Genomic DNA, 21,419 nt, shown 5'->3' with positions numbered 1-21,419 from the left:
TCTTTGGTCAACCGCAGAGAACAAAATCCAAACCTCTGAAACTTGTATTTGGGAACTTGAGAACACGATTGAGCCAAGATAGAATCATAGAATGTTAGAGCTAGGAAGAACCTTGAAACATAGGACACCTGATTTGAGAGACCTTGGTACTTAAAACATCTATATTGAAATGGACTTTGGGATGTAGTTCATAGAACATCTGAACTGGGATGGACCTCAGAGCCAGATTTTGGGACGTAGAACATAGAACACTTAAATTTGAGAACATAGATTGTCTAAGCTGGAATGGACTTTGGAACCCCTGAGCTAGGAAGGGCTTTAGAACACTGCATGGGATCAGAGGTGGTGGCCCAGAATTCAGCCCCCCAGGTAGAGACACTTCTTCCCATCCACTCATGTTACCCTGAGTTCTCATGATCCTCATACATCCTTGAGCCTATGGCAGTAGTTCTTTGCTGGGGGTCCTTGACTTAGAGACTGACCTCTTGTTTTTAGGCACCAACCCCTGTGCGGAGAAGAATGGGGGCTGCAGCCACCTTTGCTTCTTCACTCCCCACGCAACCAAGTGTGGCTGCCCCATCGGACTGGAGCTGTTGACTGATCTGCAGACCTGCATCATCCCCGAAGCCTTTCTGGTCTTCACAAGCCGTGCTGCCATCCATAGGATCTCCCTGGAGACCAACAACAATGATGTGGCGATCCCCCTGACTGGCGTCAAGGAGGCTTCTGCCCTGGACTTCGATGTCTCCAACAATCACATCTACTGGACAGATGTTAGTCTGAAGGTATCACTGTTTATGAGTCCCCTGTGGCCTGTGGGCGGCATCCTTTGGTCTTGGCTGAGGGAGGAAGGACTCATGGGAACTGGAAGAGGCCATGAGGTTTAGGATAGGAGGGACAGGTAGGGACCAAATCGGGGTCCAACTCTTCGAAATCACTTGTGTGACTTCACCAAATTCAGGTAGACTTCAATGAACTGCTTCATCTATTTCTGTGTTCTGGACCCCATAGGCAGAGGTCTAGGGAGGCCCAGGGACCATTTCTCAGAATCATCTTTTTAAAAGCCTTAAATACACTACAGAGGGTGACAAGGGAAGCCAAGGAGATTGAGATAAAATGATTAAAATTAAAAACAAATAGTTCATGGACCACAGTTTAAAAAATTCTGCTATAAATGCCATCTTAGAATTGCTTCAGGGTTCAGAAAATTCCCTTCCCATCTCTGGGCTTGAGTTTCCTCATCTTTAAAATGAGGGGGGTTTGGGTCTGATTATGTCTGGCTCAGAGTCCATGAGCGTGACCAGGGGCTTCTAATCTGGGCTCCATTCACTTCATTTTAGTTGATAGCCATAGTTCAGTAGGATCAGATTCCTTGGCAGGTCTGGTTATTTTGCTTTGCACATTTCACAACGTGATTCTGGGAAGGCTCCCTTGGCTCCCCAAGTCCTGCCCAAGGGGTCCAGGACACAGAGAAGGAGACTCTAGTTCAACTATCTCTCAGAGGACAAAAAAAATCACCTTTTTCTTTTGTATTTTGGCTGTAAAAATGAATTCCAAGATATTGCCTCAGCATCTGAGGGTGGCACCCCTCTCTCTCTGAGCCTCTCTCATCTCGTGATTCCCCATCCCTCCATCCACTTTCAGTAAAGCACTATTTTCTCTCTCTGGCTTTGCAGACTATCAGTCGGGCCTATATGAACGGGAGCTCTGTGGAGCATGTGATCGAGTTTGGCCTGGATTATCCTGAGGGCATGGCTGTGGACTGGATGGGCAGAAACCTTTACTGGGCAGACACAGGCACCAACCGCATCGAGGTGGCTCGCCTGGATGGGAAGTACCGCCAGGTTCTTGTCTGGAAGGATCTCGACAACCCCAGGTCCCTGGCCCTGGACCCCACCAAAGGGTAAGGAGTGCCTGGAGAGGCCCAGCCAGGTGGTCACCACTGAGGCCATGGAGCAGAGACGTGAGGATTACTTGGTCACCCGGGGGTCATGCTGGCTTTTCTGTCGGGTTAGAGGGAGGCTGCCATTTGCTGTCCATAGGTTAGAATGTGTACCATCCATCAAGTCACAATTAATCAGGGATGACCTTCTAGTGGAAGTGTATCTGGAGCCAAGTGGGATGGATATGGCCAGGAGTAGGCTAGAAAGGGAATGAATCAAAACATGGAGGCTGGAGATTGGAAACCACCAGTGGATGTGGTGTTAGAAAGGCTTGTAGAAGAGAAGAACACAGTCAGGTACTTATTGGTATATCTTTGTGCCACTTCTCCCAGGAGAACGTGAGTACCTTGAGGATAGGGCTGCCTCGCTCCATGTCTGTGTCTGATTGTCCCAGAGCTGGACACATAGTAGGGCCTTCCTGCCTGAGGCTTGGCTGGTGATGGGAAGGGTTGGGAGTCATGAGAAGCCTGGGCTGAAATCCCATCATGGTCACTTCCTAGCTGGGGGATGCAGGGCCAGCCTTCTTACTGCTCTCACCCTCAGTGCATTCATCTGTAAGTCAGGGATAATTATACTCACAATACCTTCTTCGTAGGCTTGTGTTGAGGATCCAGTGAAACCGTATTTGTAAGGTGACATAAATCTTATTCAAAATGCTTTTTTCAGTTTAATAGTAAGAACTTGGAAAATTGCAATAGACGCAAACATATCTTGATATAAAGAGGAATTGAAAAGGAAGATTGGATACAAACATGTGTCTCTGTTCCAAACAGCTTTTTTAAGAAAAGTCTATAATGCATTTAATACTGGTGACCCCAACACTGCCTTCCTGCCCCCAGTCCAAGCTTCCTACGCAATTGGAACTTGGGGTTTCCCAGACCCAGGCACAGCCCTCTGGGCTTTCAGGGGCCTCTTATTTCCAGTAGGGACAGAGCAAAAAGGACCTCAATTAGAACAGGAAGGAAGAAAAAGTTGTGAGGGCCAGGGATGGGCTGCGGAATCTTCTTCAACAAGAATATCCAAGGAGAGGTTTCCCTAAGCTGGGTCTCCAAGCCAGAGCTTGAAAAATTGTTTTCCAAATACCCCTCCTTCCCTGGTCCCCAAAGGCTTCTCAAAAGCCTGGAACTAGTCTCTCTCTCTCTCTCTCTCTCTCTCTCTCTCTCTCTCTCTCTCTCTCTCTCTCTCTCTCTCTCTATCCATCTCTGTCTCTGTTTGTCCCTGTCCTTTCTGTCCTCTCTGTCTTTCTGTCTCTCTCTCTCTCCCCCTCTCTCTGTCTCTCCCCTCCTGCACTTCCTCACTTTCCCTCTCCCTCTCTTACCATTCATGCCCCTTCAAGGGTATTGATGTTCTTCCTGGTGCCTTGTAGGTACCTCTACTGGACAGAGTGGGGCGGGAAGCCCAGGATCGTCCGGGCCTACATGGATGGAACCAACAGCATCACTCTGGTGGACAAAGTGGGGCGGGCCAATGACCTGACCATTGACTATGCAGACCAGAGGCTCTACTGGACCGACCTGGACACCAACATGATTGAGTCTTCCAATATGTTGGGTATGAATGTTGACATTCCTTGATAGCAGAGGGTGTGGTCCATGGCTAGCATGGGCAGGGCAGAGATAAATAACCATGCATGTCCTCCTCAAACTCTTAGGTCAATCCAGTTCATCCAGCATTAATTGGGCATGTTCTGCATTTCAGCCTCTTTGTGACATACCAATAAGCCCTAATATCCCTGTCCTCAAAGAGCTTCCATTGTACCAACCAATAAAGAAACATCGGCATAAACTCTGGGGCAGTGTGTATAGTAAGAAGAGCCCCTGATATGGAATTGGGGGATCTGAGTTCAAATCTCTTCATTTTGGGAAAATCTTGACCTCTTTCAGCCATTTGTTCTTTTATTGGTTAGGCTTTCCCATCCCTACCAACTCTAAGAGTCTTGCTTCTACAATCTTAATTTCAAGAGAGAGGGTACTGATTATTGGGGGAAGGGGCAATGTGGGGATCAGGAAAGACCTCATGTTAAAGGGACCATGTGAACTGGGCTCAGCAGGAAGGTGAGGACAGATTCAGACTCTGTAGATCCCACTCACCCTATTTCTTGACGCTGCTACTTGGGAGCTGGGCTGGATCCAAACCCCATTCCAATATGGATGCCTGTTGAATGATGAAACCTCCGGAGCCCCCTGCTTCAGGCTTTAGGTACAGTGGAGAGCGGAGCAGTCCTAAGGTGGACATAGGGAATTTACAGGAAGTAGACGACTTTCAGGTTTGGTGGTATTCTTGCCCGTGCCTTCCTCCAGAAAAGTAACAGGCTGGCATTGGAACAGAGAAAGCCTCTCTTCTTTTCTTGTTGTCTCAACTTTAAGAACCATTTCTCTGCGCTAGGACCAAGAGATCCAGATTCCCTGGGAGCAGCCCAAGCAGCAAGGAGATCCTGTTGTCCTCTCCTTTTTCCTGCCAGAGAATGGCTGAGGACGGTGCTTCCTCCCTTCCCAGGCCCAGGATTGCCTTAGTATGGGGCACTCCTGGGAGAGGAAAGCCCTTTACTTGTACAGGTCAGCCCTTCTCTAACATTGAGGGTATTACTTGGATCCCTGAGAGGCTGGAGGAATGTCCATGATCAGAGATCCTGTGTGTGTCTATGAGATAGCCCTCGAATCCAGAGCCACCCTCAACTCTCTGTCTTCTACTCCAGCCAGAGAGGAAATCCATTAGTCTTTTCTGGTTCAGGCTTAGAATGGGTTCAGCTTTGGCAAAAGGGAGTCCTTCTGGAGAGTGATCTCTGAGATCTGACCTCTGGACAGTGACCTATGAGATCTGACCTCTAGAGAGTACCCCCAAGATCTGATCTCTGGAAAGTGACCTCTGAGATCTGATCTCTGGATGGTGACCTCCTACCTGACCTCTGAGCAGTGACCTCTGAGATCTGACCTCTCAAGAGTGACCCCCGAGATCTGATCTCTGAAGAATGAACTCTGAGATCTGACCTTTGGACCGTTGACCTGGACCTGACCCCTGGAGAATGACCTCCAAGATCTTATCTCTGGAGAGTGACCTCTAAGATCCAATCTGAGATTGGTAAGATTTGAAGATTTAGAGCTAGGCCATCGCCTGGCCAGGTCACCTGCACTCTCATGGGACTTTACATCTCACAAATCTAAGGGCTTCCTTCACTGGCTGGTCCCTAAGGTCCAGGTCAGTTTGATTTCTTGGATGACAGAACTCTGGGTCTGGGCTGAGTTTCTCATTTTTCAGATGAGAGAATTGAGTCCCAGGGAGGCTAAGAAATCTACTTAGGTCACCGGTCAGTGAGGACCGGAAGAGATGCAGCCGGCCATGTGTATCCACTCTGTCTGTTGCCAACACCAGTGCTCTTTTCACTGCATATTCATAGGGCAGAGGAGGGAGGCCCAGAGAGGACCTAATGATGGAGCCAGGTCCAGATGTTGGGGCTTCTTCCTCTGAGCCTCCCTGTTGTCTCCTCTCAATCCAGGGAGATCCCCTATTTTCTTTTTTTTAATAGTTTTTTCTTTTGGCAAGGCAGTGGGGTTAAGTGACTTCCCCAAGGCCACACAGCTGGATAATTATGAGTGTCTGAGGCCAGATTTGAATTCAGGTCCTCCTGACTCCAGGGCCGATGCTCTATCCATTGTGCCATCTAGCTGCCCCGAGATCCCCTATTTTCTGGGAGGTTTTGATAGCAGCAGAGTGCTTTGATTTGTAATCTGAAAGACTTGTGTTCAAATCCTGCCTGTGACACCAGCTTTATGACTGTGGATCTGAGCCCATTTCCTCAAATGTCCAAGGTCAGAGTCTCCCTGCTGGCTTGAGCAGGAGGCTCATGGATAGGACTGGCCTCATCAACTTCAGACATTACTGGTCCCAAGGACAGTCTCCATGGTTCTGTCAGCCGTGATAGTCTGCCTAAATTGTTTCCATCAGTTCTGTGTCTTCTGCTGCTCTGCCATTTGTCTTTTCTTCCCCAGCAGACAGGGAGCTCTTGGAGAGAAGGCATCATTTCTGCATCCCAACACAACATAGAGTAGGTGCTTCATAGATGCTTATTGATGGACTGCTCCAACTGCACATTCCTTGATTTGAACTCAGATCCTTCTGCCTCCAAGGCCAGTGACCTACCCACTGCACCTTCCTAGCTCTCTCCAAAGATCTGTCTTTGAGTCCTGACTCTGCCACTTGCTAAATGAGTGATGTTAGACAAGTCATTTTAATCTCTGAGCCTCAGTTTTCTCAGCTGGAGAATGGGGATGATTATTATTTACCTGTATATGTCACATGCCTCCTCTGAGATAAGGCTTTATAAATTGTAAGGTGCTCTTTAAGTGTGAGTTGTTGAATTAGTGAATTGCTTAAAAGGGAATTCTGAGAAGCTGTTTCTAGCCAGAGGCCAGACTCTTCTCTGGGTCTGTCTGGCTCTCTTTTTTATTGATGCCCTTTGTTCTGACGGTTAGGTGTTTCCCAGTATTCCCAAGCTGGCACCTAGCGACATCTGGTCCAACCTGGGCCTGACACCCCTCTGGGGTGCCCAGTCAAGGCTCCTCATCAAGCTTTGGCCTGAATTCCTCCTGGAGGAGAAGCCCCTGCTTCCTCCTCAGGGATTTGTGGCTCTCCTGCTGAGGATGAAGTCTGCTCTGGTCATTCTGCCTCAGTTGGCATCTTTGGTGCTGCCATCCATCATTCTGTCTGTAGTATAGGACCAGAGAGTTAGCACCGAAGGGGCCGAGAGCTGTGTCTGTTAGGGAAGAGGAAATGGGGGCTGAGACAGGAGAAGATTCCCTGCATCACTCAGCAAGTGGATGAGACAAAATCTGAACTCATGTTGTCCTGATTGCAGTTCTGTGCCCTCTGCCACTGCCCTGTCCTCTGGGTCCATGCAGAACACACACACTTAAACACACATTCACTCAGGCTTGCACTCACACACGCACATCTGGACATACAAATCTGACGCCTGCCTCAGTTTCCTCACCTGGATAATAATGGCACCTCCCTCCCAGTGTTGTGGTGAGAATCAGATGAGATAATTTACAGAAGAGAAATTGAGACCCAGGGTTAGTGACTTGCATGGGAGTCTTAGCTCCTCAAGGTCAGTGGCAACGGAGGAGCCAGCGTCTCTCTGACTCTGTCCTGAGAACTTGCGACTCCCCCGGCCATACTGGTGGTTGTTAGAGCAAGCCACACGTCAAGCGTGTTAAATTAGGAACCTGAATTTTACCCACAGACTAAATTGGTGGGCTCTGGTCTGTGGGTGGCTCTGCACGGTGTTCCCTTGTGCTTGAATGGGTCACATGGGCTTTACGGCAGCTGTCTTCCATGTGGCTCTCCATTGATGTCCAGGGTCCAGATGTGTTCCAGATGGCTGTAGCCACAGGGAGTGTGACTTGGGTGTGCGGGGCAGTCACTGGGGCTCTCGGCCCTCCACGAGAGGTAGGTGGCAAGCTCTGATGTTAGTAAGGAGGCCTTAGGTTCCAGAGCCACTGCTGCTGAAACGGCCCCAGGACTCCAGATCAGAATTGGTCAACATTGAACTGAGCCAAGACTACATGGGATGAAAGTAGGACTCTTGTGAGCTAGTTACCACCATGACCCTAGAGCCACTCCTTTTTGGGCTGACAATATTCAGTTGTCCTCCTAACCTGCCAGGGGCAAAGAGCCTCTATCTCTGTGTGAGGAGTCAGGAAAATGGGAATAACCTAATATCTGGCCATCCAAGAGGTCTGGCATCCTGTGAGAATGGTGCTGGGGTTGAACAAGGAGCTAGGATCCAGAAGTGGAGACAGTGTGCAAAGTTTTCTGTACCTCCCTCTGCCTTGGTGGTCTATAGCAACTCTCTTATTTTTATTTCTTTGTCCTGGCTCTGGACCTAGTATTGTAGCCCCAAGCCCCATCCTACCAACCTGACTTGTGGAGTCAAAAGAGCATTTCTTCTTCTCTGGGACTCACGCTTGGATGGCTACACCTCCACTGAAGTATAGGAGCATTGGCTCTGCTCTGGTGGAAGTTAGGACCTTCCCTCAACTCATGTCAGAAGATGTGGACTTTGGAACTGGTTACTCCAGAACCAGTTAATTTCCTTTTCTTTTTTTCTTCTTTTTTGAGATAATTAGGGTGAAGTGACTTGCCCAGGGTCACCTAGTTAGTGAATATCTGAGGGCAGATTTGAACTCAGATTCTCCTGACTCCAGGGCCAATGCTTACAAAACAATAATAGTAATAATAAAAAGCAACTCACATTTACATGGTACTTAAGACAGGACAGGCTTTATAATGATCTCATTTGATCCTCACAACTCTGGAAGGTAGGTGATACTACAATCCCTATTTTCCAGATTAGCAAACAGGGTGAAGTGACTTGCCCAGGGTCACACAGCTAATGAATATCTGAGCTCAGATTTGAACTCAGGTCTCCCTGACTACAGGCCTGACACTCTCTTAGCTGCTTGAGTTATGAATAGCTCCATTCACCAGACAAAGGAATGGAAGATCACAAATAGATCAAATGACTTGCCCAGGGTTACACAACTAATAAGTGTCAGAATCCAACTTTTCTTGACAACAAATCCATTGAGCTCTCTGTTACACTCTACTGTATCTTTATAAATTCCTCTAGATAGTATTAGAATTTTTTAGATAACGTTAGCTTTAATATGGATCTATCTAAAAGTTTTCCTGAATTTATGGCAGCCTTGTGTATTTTCTTCATCCATTGCAATGCATGTTTCCATGAAGCAGAAACCAGTGGATTAGAAGCCAGGGGACCCAAGTTCAAATTCCAATACTTTTCCTTACCAGATACATGGCCTTAGATAAATCCGTTCTCTGGGTCTCAGTTTCCTTCTCTGTATACTAAGGGGATGATACTCAATGGTCCTTGATCTAAGTCTCTGGCCTCCTTTCACCTGGAAGTAAGGTCTTCCTTGCTGAAATGAAAAGATTGAACTCACTGACCCACCTGGTCTCATTCAACTCTAAAATATCTTTCTAAAAAAAAAAAAATCTCTTTCTAAAAGACTTTTCATGTCTCTGTGGCTGAAACGAATGGTCTGGACTAGATGACCCAGGTCCGGGGCCACAGGTTGGGAACCACAACTCTAGGATTGCTGCAGACTCAGTCATCTATCCTTTGAGAGATGCCATCCAATGAGTCTACACCTGAACCTCCAGGCAGAGCCCATCCCTGTCTTGGCCACCTCTGATTGTTTGGGGGTATCTCCTTATTATTTATGTGCATTTTCTTCCTTCTGGTCTGACTGCTAACACAATATTCATTTAAACCTTCAGGTCAAGAAAGGATCATCATCGCTGATGACCTCCCACACCCATTTGGACTGACGCAGTATAGTGACTATATCTATTGGACCGACTGGAATCTCCATAGTATTGAACGAGCAGACAAGGTTAATGGCAAAAACCGTACCCTGATTCAGAGCCAGCTGGACTTTGTAATGGACATTTTGGTCTTCCACTCTTCCCGCCAGGATGGTCTGAATGACTGTGTTCAGAACAATGGACACTGTGGGCAGCTGTGCCTGGCCATCCCCAATGGTTACAAATGTGGATGCGCGACCCATTATACGCTGGATCCGAACCATAGAAACTGCAGCTGTATGTCCTGGGACTCCCTTTCATCCAATCTCACCAAGAATCACCCCAGGGCTGGGTGACTGGGAGGGGCATTGTTCTCCTATCCACTTAAGAGTTAGGGTTCTTGATTTAGTAAATCTCCTGAGCCATTCAGTTCAACAATTAAGCACCTACTGTTTGCCAGGCACTATTATTATGCCCTGGGAAAACAGACACAAAGGAAGCAGTACTTCCCCTCAGGGAACTTATGTTTGATTTAACACAACTTGTGTGTTGAAAAAATAAAAATAAATGCAAAGTAATTTTGGTAGAGGAAGGAGTCAGAAAAGTCTGACCCTTGAAGGGATTTCAGGATTCCAGTTGGAAGAGGGAAGGAGGAAGGATATTCCAGTTTAGTGGAAGCACACACCAAGACACTAAGACAGGAGATGGAATTTCAAACATTCATATTATTATCATATTTATCTTAATAGAATGTCAGCTCCCTGAAGGTAGGTGCTTCCTCTTATTTCCTCCTCATTTCCCAGGCGCCTCTGCTAAAAAATGCTGAACTGAATGAGAAACCATCCTGGACAACTCCTGGGAGATGATCCTTTTTGTCTCCTGAATGTTTTGAGGATTAAAATCAATCTAGTTGGTTTTCTTGAACTTTTTTATTCTGAACGTTTTGAGGATTAGAATGAATAATCTAGATGGTTCTCTGGAACTTCTTTTTTATTTTGAACATTTTGAGGATTAGAATAAACCGAGTTAGTTCTCCTGAACTTTTTTATTCTCAAGGTTTTGAGGATTAGACTCAATCTGGATGGTTCTAATGAATTTTTATTATGAACATTTTGAGGATTAGAATAAATCTAGGTAGTTCTCCAGGGAGTGTTGGCGAGCAGGAATTACTGCCTTTAGAATTCTGAAATATGGCCATTCATCCAGACAAGCCCTTCCCAACCTGGTGTCAGCTTTCAGATCCCAGACGTCCCAAGTCAGGCGAAGGTGCTCAGAGTCCAGTCCGGGAATTGAGTAGATTGGGATTTATGGTGCATTTTAACTCAAAGTATGTCAGAGTGAAAAACCAGTCACCTGGTCCTGGAGCTAAGGACGGGAGTTTTTGGTTTAAAGAAAGAAAGAAAGAGGCTCTCTCTATGTTGCAGTCAGAGCCACTAGAAGATATTACTGTAGGTGGCATTAAGGGCAAAGGGGGTTCTACTTGGCATCTGTGTCTTTTTTAATCTCTTAAAATGGGCTGGAAGCTTGACTGGTATCCCCAGGGTAGACAAGCACCGCCAGCCTGGCTTTTCTCACCAGACTTTTTGTTTTCCCCTTTGTGACCCCATCCTTCAGCGCCCACAACCTTCTTGCTGTTTAGTCAGAAGTGTGCCATCAGTCGGATGATACCAGATGACCAGCAAAGCCCAGATGTGGTCCTGCCACTCCATGGCTTGCGCAATGTCAAAGCCATTGACTATGATCCACTGGACAAGTTCGTCTACTGGGTGGACGGCCGTCAGAACATTAAGAGGGCCAAAGACGATGGGACCCAGGCAAGTCTGCTTATTGAGTTTGGACATGGCAATGGGCATGGGGGCGTGACATCATCCAGTATGGGTCTGACTCCTGGTCCAGCCCATTAGTCCATGCTAGTGACCTCTGAAAATGTCAGAATATCATCCTGGCTCCACGGGTGTTTGTTCCACTGCAGGGTGGTACCAACCACAGGCTAAGACTAGTTATCAATGAGTGATGAAGTGAAGAAATAAAGCTATTTATCCATATGTAATAAGCCCTTGTCTTTGTGGTACCATTATACACCTTCAGACCTCTTCACCCAAGTCCTGACCGTCATTCTGCCTGGGCCTCTCCCATGATGTGTGACTCAACCCTTTCTGGCTGACTCTAATTTAGATTCTTATTATGGACAAAGGCTTCGGGTTTTCTAATGCTTCTGCATCAGAGAGTGGTGTTCATGGGGGTGGGAGTGGGGTAGGAGCTAGAACTATGTGAGATGTGAAATTCTTTGGTTATCATCATTGATAGGAATGGCAATTTGGGGCTCAGAGAGGAGCTTTGGAAGACTAGAAAGTGCTAATTGTCTGACTGATGCTCCCCACTGAGAAAACTGTTGAGTGTAAATAGCCAGAAGGACTCTGGATGGAGGTGCTGTTTCTGGGACAGACTGGCTTAAAAGGAAAAAGCCTGTTAGGAGATTTTTTTTTCAAGTTTTTGCAAGGCAATGGAGTAAAGGGACTTGCCCAAGGCCACACAGCTAGGTAATTATTAAGTGTCTGAGGCCAGATTTGAACTCAGGGACTCCTGACTCCAGGGCCGGTGCTCTATCCACTGTGCCACCTAGCCACCCCCATTAGGAGATTTTCAAGTGCCATCTGAACAATTTGGGAAATTATCTTTCTCATTTCCCTCCAAATCAGTAATTATGAACATTTCTAAGTAAATATGCTTCATGGGGGGCATAGTTCCTCTCCTGTGGCTGAGGAATAATTAGATAGTTGGATAAAGTTTACAGTTACTGGGAAAGGAGGCAAATTGTTTACCTTTATGTCAAGTAAAATCCCTATTCAGAGATCTAATCATATCATTTATTTTGCCCCCAAAACGCCCAAAAAATAAATATGAGCTTATATTTATCATCTCTCGACCAGGTGGGCATCATGAGTCCTTTGGATTCATGGTTCGTCATTGAGTGGATCAGAGTGCTAAAGTCTTTCCGCGTTGTTGAGCTTTAGAGTATTGTTGTTCTTGTAGAAATTATTGTCCTGGTTCTACTCCAGTTTGCATCAGTTCATATGAGTCTTTCCAAGTTTCTCTGAAGCTCTCCCATCATCATTTTGTTGAACACAAGAGTAATCCACTGCATTTGTACTCCGTAGTGTGTATGTTCTACCATTCCCCAATGGATGAACACCTCATGGTAGCACCAGGCTATATCTAGAAGAGCAGATCTGACACATATTGGTTATGTGACCCTGGGCAGCTCACTTACCCTGTCACTGGGCTCCCGAACAATCCTAGCACTGTACATAGTAGAGAAGGTTCTGGTCTGCCTCGATTGAAGGAGTTCCCTCACGTGGATGAAATTGGTTTCATTCCAAAATGTAAGGAAACCTAGTTCTCCAAGCATGTACAGAGTTCTCTTCCTGCTGCCAGCCCCTATGGAGCCTTGGGATATCTGTTCCCTGAAATCTGAGATGATTAGAATGAAGGAACCAGACCGTCCACTCATTCCACGGTGAAGGCTCATATTGGCCAGATCCCTGTGACAATAATAACAATTCACATTCATGTGATGCTTTAAGATTCGCAAATGGGGCTGGGAGTAGTGACCAATGCCTATAATCTCAACAACCAGGAATTCTGAGGGGAGATCGTGGGAACCCAGGAGTCCAGTGATCTGTGCCAGTTGGTTGTCCACGCTGTCTAGTGCCAATATGATGAGCACCTGGAAGTGGAGCACCAATAGTGGATGGCAGGATGGAAGGAATGGAAGAAGGAAGAAAGGGAAGGTTAGGAGGGAGGAAAAAAAGGAAAGAAAATTGCAAACTCTCCATATACTTTATCTTATTTGATGTTATAACCCTAGTGTGAGACAAGTGCTATTGTTACCTCCATTTTGCAGATGGAGAAACTGAGGCTGGGAGAGGTTCAATGATTTGCCCATGGTCACAAGATTAGTCAGTATCAGAGGTGGAATATGAACCTAGGTAAACTGGCTAATTTGACCTTCTGGACTCAACATTCATTCTCTATTCACTGGCCATTTTACATCCTCCCCCAGTAGAGTGTAAGCTCAGTTGGGTATCAGTCCAGAATTCAGAGCAAGCTCATGGCCTGCTCTCAAGGAGCACCCTGTCTAGGAGGCGCCCCTTTAATGACTTCTGCTCTGAGCTTTCTTTTGACTGTCTTGCAGCCTTTTGTTGTGACTTCTGCAAATCAAGGCCAGAATTCGGAAAAGCAGCCGCATGACCTTAGCATCGATATTTACAGCCACACCCTCTACTGGACCTGTGAGGCCAGCAACACCATCAACGTGCACCGGCTGAATGGGGAAGCCATTGGCGTGGTTCTTCGTGGGGACCATGACAAACCCAGAGCCATCGCGGTGAATGCCGAACGCGGGTGAGGGACCAACAACTGTGATGGTGTGGAGGGAAGGATGGCTAGAGAATTGGAACACCAGGATTTGAGTCCTGGCTTGGGAATTTCCTTCCTGGTCTCAAGATAGCCTAGCATAGTGGAGAGTGCTGGGTTCAAATCCTACCCTAGACACTTGGAATCCTCTACAGGAAGCCACAGGGAAGTGGTTTCGATGAGATAATGTATATCCTTTGCACACCTTCCAGTGTCCTAGAAATATCAACTAATATCAGGAAAAATCATTTCTCAGCTGAAAGTCTGAGTTTCTTTTTCCTGCTATTGATGATAAGGTAACAGTACCTTATCCTCAGTATTGTTGGGAAGGTCCAAGAAAATAATGTCTCTGAAACACAGTGTAAGCCACAAGGCAGGTGTAAGCAATTTATTTAATTATAATCAGTTCTTATTGTTAGTTCTGCCTGTAGGTAAGGAGGCATTGGCCCAGTGAGGGTACTAAGCTAGACTTGGAGCTGGGACCCCACCTTTGGATCCTCTTAAACTACTCATCAAAATTCAAGCCCCCAAACTGAGTGATGAGCTGTCCCTTGGGCAAGTCACATCCCACTAAGCTTCACATGCTTCTTTTTTTTTTTAAAGGCAATGGGGTTAAGTGACTTGTCCAAGGTCACACAGCTAGGCAATTATTGAGTTTCTAAGGCTAATTTTGAATTCAGGGCCTCCTGACTCTGGGTCTGTTGCTCAATCCACTGTGCCACCTAGGTGCCCTCCATATGCTTCTGCGCTGTATGTTAGTTCATGAGTGTCCTGGCTCATGGGATCTAGGCCTCTCCAACCAGGAAGATTAAAAAAATATTCTGCTGAGCTCTCAGACTGAATCTACCAACCCATCCCCAAATGACTGTTTGGGAGCTGGAAGGAGCCTTTTAACAGTCTAACCCCCTCCTGTCAGAGCAATACTCTCTAAACATCTTTGAGAAGTGTTTATTCATATTTCCATTATTGGACACCTTTGATTTTTAAGAGTTTCTTCCTAGTGTGGAGGCAAAATCTGCCTTTCTTCAGTGCCCCACTCACTGGTCCCATTTCAAAATAATTGTTCCTTTCCCTCAGTCCCCCACATATAAACCCTAGAGCATTTAGGGGTCACCATAGTGCACCAAGCACCAGGCCAGGAGTCATGAAGACTCATCTTTCTGAGTTCAAATCTGTCCTCAGACACTTTCTGGCTGTTTCACCCTAGCCAAGTCACTTTCCTCGTGTATAAAATGAGCTGTTAAAGGAAATGACTCCAGTATCTTTGCCAAGAAAACCCCAAATGGACTCACAGAGAGTTGGACATAACTGAAAATGACATAATAATAAAAAGAGATCTTTAAAGATGGAGACCATAAAAAAAAAGAGACCATGACTTCTCCACTCCCTCCCCACCATCCTACCCTTTAACATTTCTCTTATTAAATTGGATTTTGGCATGATGCCATGAAAAGAAACTAGATTTAAGAATCAAAAAAAACCAAGTTAAAATCTTGACTCTACCATGTTCTATCTGTATAATCATGGGCAAAAGTTCTTTCCCTTCTCTGGGGCTCAGTTTCCTCATCTATAAAGTTATATTCTCATAGATCTAAATCTAAAAATGACCTTGGGTCTACAAATTCTAACCATTTCATTTGACAGTTGAGAAAACCGAGGTCCAGGGAGGTGGAGTGACTTGCTTAAATAGTGTTGGATGGAATTTGAACTAGGGACCCCTTACTCCAGGGCCAGTACTATTTAGATACTGAGTCAAATGACCTTCAGAGGTAACCTCTGGAATTGCAGAGCAGAGAAATGACACAATCCCTGCCCTCAGGAGCTTCCATTCTCATTGTCCAATTGTTAAGACCAGTTTGGCTGTTGAGAAAACTCTGACCCTGGCTGCCCTCATTGATGGCCTCCATGCTTTGTCCTTGGCAGGTACCTGTACTTCACCAACATGCAGGACCGTGCTGCCAAGATTGAGCGGGCAGCCCTGGACGGCACTGAACGGGAAGTGTTGTTCACCACTGGCCTCATTCGGCCAGTGGCCCTGGTTGTTGACAATAAGATAGGCAAACTCTTCTGGGTGGATGCTGACCTGAAACGCATCGAGAGCTGTGATTTATCAGGTGAGCAGTCCCTAAGGTGTTGGTTCCCCTGTCGGGTTGGGCTGCTCTAACTTGATCTCCCATCAAAGTCTTCTATTAGAAGCTCACTTCTTCAGGACAGGGCCATCTCGGTTTGTATAGGGCATCAACTTTTGGCAGATGACCAGGATAGAGGGTGTCAATCATGTGCCAACTGTGTTTTCAGAATTTAGCCTTAGAACTTGTTGTTCGTCCTTTGTTCTTGAAGATGTGAGTTGGATTTAAGTGAGTGGGGCTGTGTAAAGTCATTTTCTCCTCCATCTGAGTCCAAGAACCCAGTATGGACCAGGATGATTGGAGATGACCCTGGATGAAGTTTAGAGCAATGGTTGAGGGAATGCCCAATGTTCGGGATCAGTGCCCACAGTGATCGCCAGCTATATAACTCCAAATCCCATACTCCAAAACATTTCTAAGCACCTCAAGGGCTGCCTGAGGACTGAAAGGGTCTTGACTGAATGCCCCTTCTTTTGGGATATTTCCAAGCAAGAATAACCATATTTAGGAGTCCAAAGCTGGTTGACCCCTACTCTGTTGTGTCCCCCCCCCTCAATTGAGGCAAGTTTCTCAAGCCTCCTGGCAAATACTTGGCAGCTGTATGATTGTAGAGAAGACAGAGAACTCTCTGAGGCCCATAGCACCCTTCTCAAAGGATTGTCAGGAAAATAAACTGAGATGGTGCCATCTCCATTCACCTTTGACTAATGCTCTTCCTATTATGTTGGAATAATTATTATTATTTTCTAAACCCACTACCTAATGGAATTGGGGGAACCTAAGGGTCTTGCCACACTGCCAAGGGTCAGGGGCTGAGGCCAGTTCATCTTTCAGTGAGATATGAGGGGTGTCCAACCTTTTAGCTCTTCTGGGTAGCATCATCCAACAAAAACTCCTCAGGGACCTCATACAGAATTCAATACCCTTTCAGAACTGCAATGCAACCCACACCCCCATAAGCATAACAACAAATGGGCTGCTAGGGATTGGGTACACCTATTAGAGACTGATGCTGAGGACAACCATCATTCCACTGCTGGGTTCGTTGACCCATTTCTTCAAAAACATTTCTAGCCCTTGGTAAGTTCTTAATAAAGGATTATTGATTGATCAGTAAGAATTGATCATTTGACCAACTGCTTCTCCCCTAGGCCATGCTTTCATAAGGTAGAGGGCATTGGCTTTCCCTGTCTGCCTCTTAGACCTTATGGCTTAGGAACTTGGCAAAGCCAAGCTACAGACCATCTGCCAGGGCATCCTCTATTGTATGACCCCCATCTCTTTCAGGAGCAAATCGGGTAACTCTGGAAGACTCCAACATCGTGCAGCCAATGGGCCTGACCGTGTTGGGCAACCACCTGTATTGGGTTGATCGTCAACAGCAGATGATTGAGCGGATAGAGAAGACCAGTGGCTACAAAAGGACTCGAATCCAGGGACGGATCTCTCACCTCACTGGGATCCATGCTGTAGAGGAGGTCAACATGGAGGAATTTGGTAAGATGACCCTGGCAGGTCATGGGTTCCAGCCTCTTTTCTGTTTCCTTCTTGGGGCTTCAGTTTCTTCATCTGTAAAATGAAGAGTTTGAACAAGATGATCCTTCAAGTCCATTTCTGATGGACATCCTGTGGTCACTAGGCAGCTGGTGGCATTATAGACAGCCCACTGGACCGGAATCTGGAAGACCTGAGTAATCCTGAGTGAGCCACTTCACCTCAGTTTGCCTCAGTTTCCTCATCTGAGATTGATCCTCATCCAATTGTTGTGAGACTCAAGTGATCAAACGCATGAAAAGTGCTTTGTAAACCTTATGAGTCTTCTTGTTACTATCTTCTCCTATGTAAAATGTAATAATGTTCTTTGTGTTGATCTGTCATTATTTTAGTCATGCCCTACTCTCTGTGATCCTACTTGGGGTTTTCTTGGCAAAGGTCCTGGAGGGGTTTATCATTTCTTTCTCTAGTTTATTTTACAGATGAGGAAACTGAAGCAGATGGTACAGTGACTTGCCCAGGGTCACTCATCTGGAAAGCCTCTGAGGCTGCATTTGAACTCAGGAAGATGAGTCTTTCTGACTCCGGCTCTGGAGCTCTATCCACTGCCGTAGCCCAGTTGTCCCATAATAATATCCCGCCAACCTCATAAGAGAAATGGGGCCATGGGCCTTCCATAACAAAGTTGGCTTCCAGGCTTAGCATTGAACTGTAAGAACACTTTGCAATGTGCATCCTACTGGTGTTCTCATTTGATCTTCCCTACAACCCTGGGGGTGAGGGCTGTTTAGTGTTGCCATTTTACACTGAAGGGTGACTGAAGTGGAGGGTGGTTAGTTAGCTGGTGTCTGTAGCTCTGGACGTTGTGATTTCAAGTCCACTGTTCTCACTATTACACTCCTTGCTGGAGACGTAGAATGGGGACAGGTCCCGGAGTCACCATTGAAACCTGTTGTCTGGAGGGGGACAGGTCAGTAGATAACCCTTTAAAGGAAGGATGCTCCCCTGAACCCTTTTTGGTCTTTTCCTTTCTGCAGCTGCTCACCCATGTTCCCGAGACAATGGAGGCTGCTCACACATCTGCATTGCCAAAGGCGATGGGACACCAAGGTGCTCCTGCCCCGTCCACCTGGTCCTGTTACAGAACCTCTTGACGTGTGGAGGTGGGTCCTGAGCCATTTTACTTACCTTCTAAGGATACTGGTGATGCTGACTGACTCCTTGAACCTTAGTTGATGTCCTTAAACCTCTCCATGCCTCAGTTTCCTCATCTATAAAATGAGATGATTGCCTTCAGTGACCTCCAAATTAAGGATCACATGAACCCTTGAAGATGTCAACAAGCATCTGAAACACCCAATGTGTGTGTGTGTGTGTGTGTGAGAGAGAGACAGACAGACAGACAGACAGACAGACAGAGACAGAGAGAGAGAGAGACGGAGGGGGACAAAGAGAGACAGAGAGAGACAGACAGACAGACAGAGATGGAGAGAGAGCTCTTCAGGCTCAGCATAACTAGTCTGAGCCAGCTCTGAACCACTAGCTGCTCCTTTGCTTCACCAGCCCATGGTCCCATCATGCCTCGGAATTGCTCTAATGGCTGGGAAACTTTTCCTTCCATTGATCTGAATCCTCACTTTCTCTTCTTCTTCCCGGAGCCCAACAGTACGAAGTCACTATCTCTTCCATTTGATGTTCCTTCCAATATATTGAAATGGGCCCTCGGGTCCCCATTGAAATGGCCTTTTCTTCTCCCAGTTTCAAGTCTCTTCAGCTGATTCTCTTCTGGACTTGGAGTCAGGAAAACCTGAGTTTAAATTCTGTTTCAGAGGGGCAGCTAGGTAGTGCAGTGGATAGAGCATCAGTTCTGGAGTCAGGAGGACTTGAATTCAAATGTGATCCAGATTCTTAATAACGACCTAGCTTTGTGATCTTGGGCAAGTCACTTAACTCCACTGCCAACAATGTCCCCCCCCCCAAAAAAAAACCCAGATTGTGTTTCAGATCCCTACTAGCTGTGTGACCCTGGGCAAGTCCCTTCATGTCTGTCAAGCCAATACATTGCAGAGAAGGTGCCTCCCTCCATTGGGGGAGGGGGAAGTCTCCTCACCAGACATTCTTTAACCAATGAAATCACCAATCTCAACTCTTTTTTGTGTGTATAAGTCTGTGTTTTTATAGGGCGAAATGATCTATATAGCCATACGTTCATATACATGTGAACAATCCAAATCTGTGCATATATATTTGATGGGTATATCCTTATTTATATAGACAGTAAAAATAATCATCCAGCCATTCAAGAGAGACCCATTTGAGCCAGAATGACCACCTAACTGCTGGCTTCCTTGGTGTCTTCTCCCTAGAGCCACCAACATGCTCCCCAGACCAGTTCACATGTGCCACGGGGGAGATCGACTGCATCCCAATGGCGTGGAGATGTGACGGCTTCTCAGAGTGTGATGATCAGAGCGATGAAACCAACTGCCCAGTCTGCTCGGCCGCCCAGTTCCAGTGTGAGAAGGGCCAGTGCATCGACCTCCGGTGGCGGTGCAATGGAGAGATCGATTGCCAGGACAAGTCTGATGAAGCTGACTGTGATGGTATGTTGCTGTCTTGCAGCCCCAGGTTGCCACAGGGAACCTAGGGACATTCCCCACCCTGCGCCCCTTAGAACCCCATCTGCATTCATGGGGGGCTGGGAACACTAAAATGAAAGGGTCCCTGCCCTCAGGAATCTTCTGCTTTTGCCCCTGATGATCAGGGGACATAGGAAGGGTGTGTGGGAGATAGCTAAACTGAGGAAGGAGGGCCTGTCAGACTTCAGATAGGCAGACAATCTTACAAAGGCATGGTGGTGGGAGGTGGAATCTTAAATTCAGGAAAGAGCAAGGGTCTCCAGAAGAGTGCGTAAGTTGTGGGGGGGGAGTATCAGTTAAATCCAAATCTGTAAAGGTTGACTACAGGCAGATCATGAAGGACTTCCAGTGCCTACCTGAGGGGGTCAGTGGCAATAGGTAGCCATTGAAGGTTCATGAGCCAAGAAGCTGCATGGTCAGGTTGCTTGTGAATAATTACAATCAAAGAAAACTTCAGTTCTGTTTTTTAAATTCTTGAAGGACAACAGCATCACAGTGACTGTTGCTAGGAGGTAAAGGGGCCAGAACATGAGTGGCACCCAGCTCTAGCTTGGCACAGCAGGTATGGGTCAACTGGTGATTTTGTTCCAGCCACAGTGATTGTTGATGATGTCCCTTGTAAAGCAGGGAGTTGTGGAATGGGCTAGAGAACTGGCTGCTTAGTCCAGAAGCCCTGGGTTCAAATCCTGCTGTGACCCTGGGCAAGACAGTACCCCAGGAAAGTGGGGTCTCTAACTTTGAAGAGCAGGAGCCCATCTCATTGGCAGAGACAACATCCTCCCAAGAGACCAACATTGAGAAAGTCACAGATCCCTTCAAAAAGAAAAAACAAAATTCTATGGCAAGAAACTTGCAATCCACACCCCAACCCCAAAGGAATTCCAGTTTCATTAAATCTTAATATTGTAATCCTATTCAAACCCAGCCCCCCCCCCCAACCTTTAGCACTTACTTCCCTAGTTGAGATTTTTCAGAAATGTGCCCTGCCCCCACCTCCCTCCTTCCTGGTCCCAATACATGAAAACTGGCCTGAAGATCCAGTGGGCTCTCGGAGGAAAGGGTGGAGAACATTTCCTCTCCATCTCCTGTAGTGAAGGCATGGGATTTCCAGCTGCTTAGTTATTTGAACCCATTTCCTTTCAGCAAGGTAATGCATAATGAAGAGGTTGACTGACCCTCAGAGCCTCAATTTTATCATTGGTAAAAAAAAGAGAATTGTACTCATGGTCCCTAAGGTCTCTTTTCACCCTAAATCAATGTTTCATTGAGCCCATTCTGCTCTGGAGAACCCAATGACATTGATGTAGCCAATAGGGATTGTGGCATCCTCTCCCATCTGGCAGAGGAGGAACTAAAACTCAGACACGGGAAGGAACTGGTCCATTTTTTCCCTCATAAAACCTTGACAGTTGGGAGAAAAGGAAACTCTTGGCAGGGAAGCAATTGTTCTGCTCTGGATGTTCCAGATGGGA

General features: G+C 46.5%; 1 protein-coding gene across 1 annotated transcript in view; it reads left to right on the top strand.

The window, feature by feature from the left end:
- Positions 1–21,419, top strand: part of LRP5 (LDL receptor related protein 5) — a 150,760-nt gene that overhangs the window by 121,103 nt on the left and 8,238 nt on the right. The window contains exons 9-18 of the mRNA XM_074230900.1: positions 496–785; positions 1,677–1,903; positions 3,310–3,494; positions 9,243–9,566; positions 10,884–11,083; positions 13,465–13,673; positions 15,609–15,799; positions 17,102–17,311; positions 18,346–18,471; positions 19,675–19,911. Coding sequence (XP_074087001.1) covers positions 496–785; positions 1,677–1,903; positions 3,310–3,494; positions 9,243–9,566; positions 10,884–11,083; positions 13,465–13,673; positions 15,609–15,799; positions 17,102–17,311; positions 18,346–18,471; positions 19,675–19,911 — 2,199 coding nt within the window. The remainder of the gene's footprint in view (positions 1–495; positions 786–1,676; positions 1,904–3,309; positions 3,495–9,242; positions 9,567–10,883; positions 11,084–13,464; positions 13,674–15,608; positions 15,800–17,101; positions 17,312–18,345; positions 18,472–19,674; positions 19,912–21,419) is intronic.

The sequence above is a fragment of the Macrotis lagotis genome, chromosome 3 (genome assembly GCF_037893015.1).
Source record: "Macrotis lagotis isolate mMagLag1 chromosome 3, bilby.v1.9.chrom.fasta, whole genome shotgun sequence".
Classification (NCBI taxonomy): domain Eukaryota; kingdom Metazoa; phylum Chordata; class Mammalia; order Peramelemorphia; family Peramelidae; genus Macrotis; species Macrotis lagotis.
The sequence above is the reverse complement of the archived record's forward strand: the minus strand, read 5'-3'. Positions and strand labels throughout refer to the sequence as shown.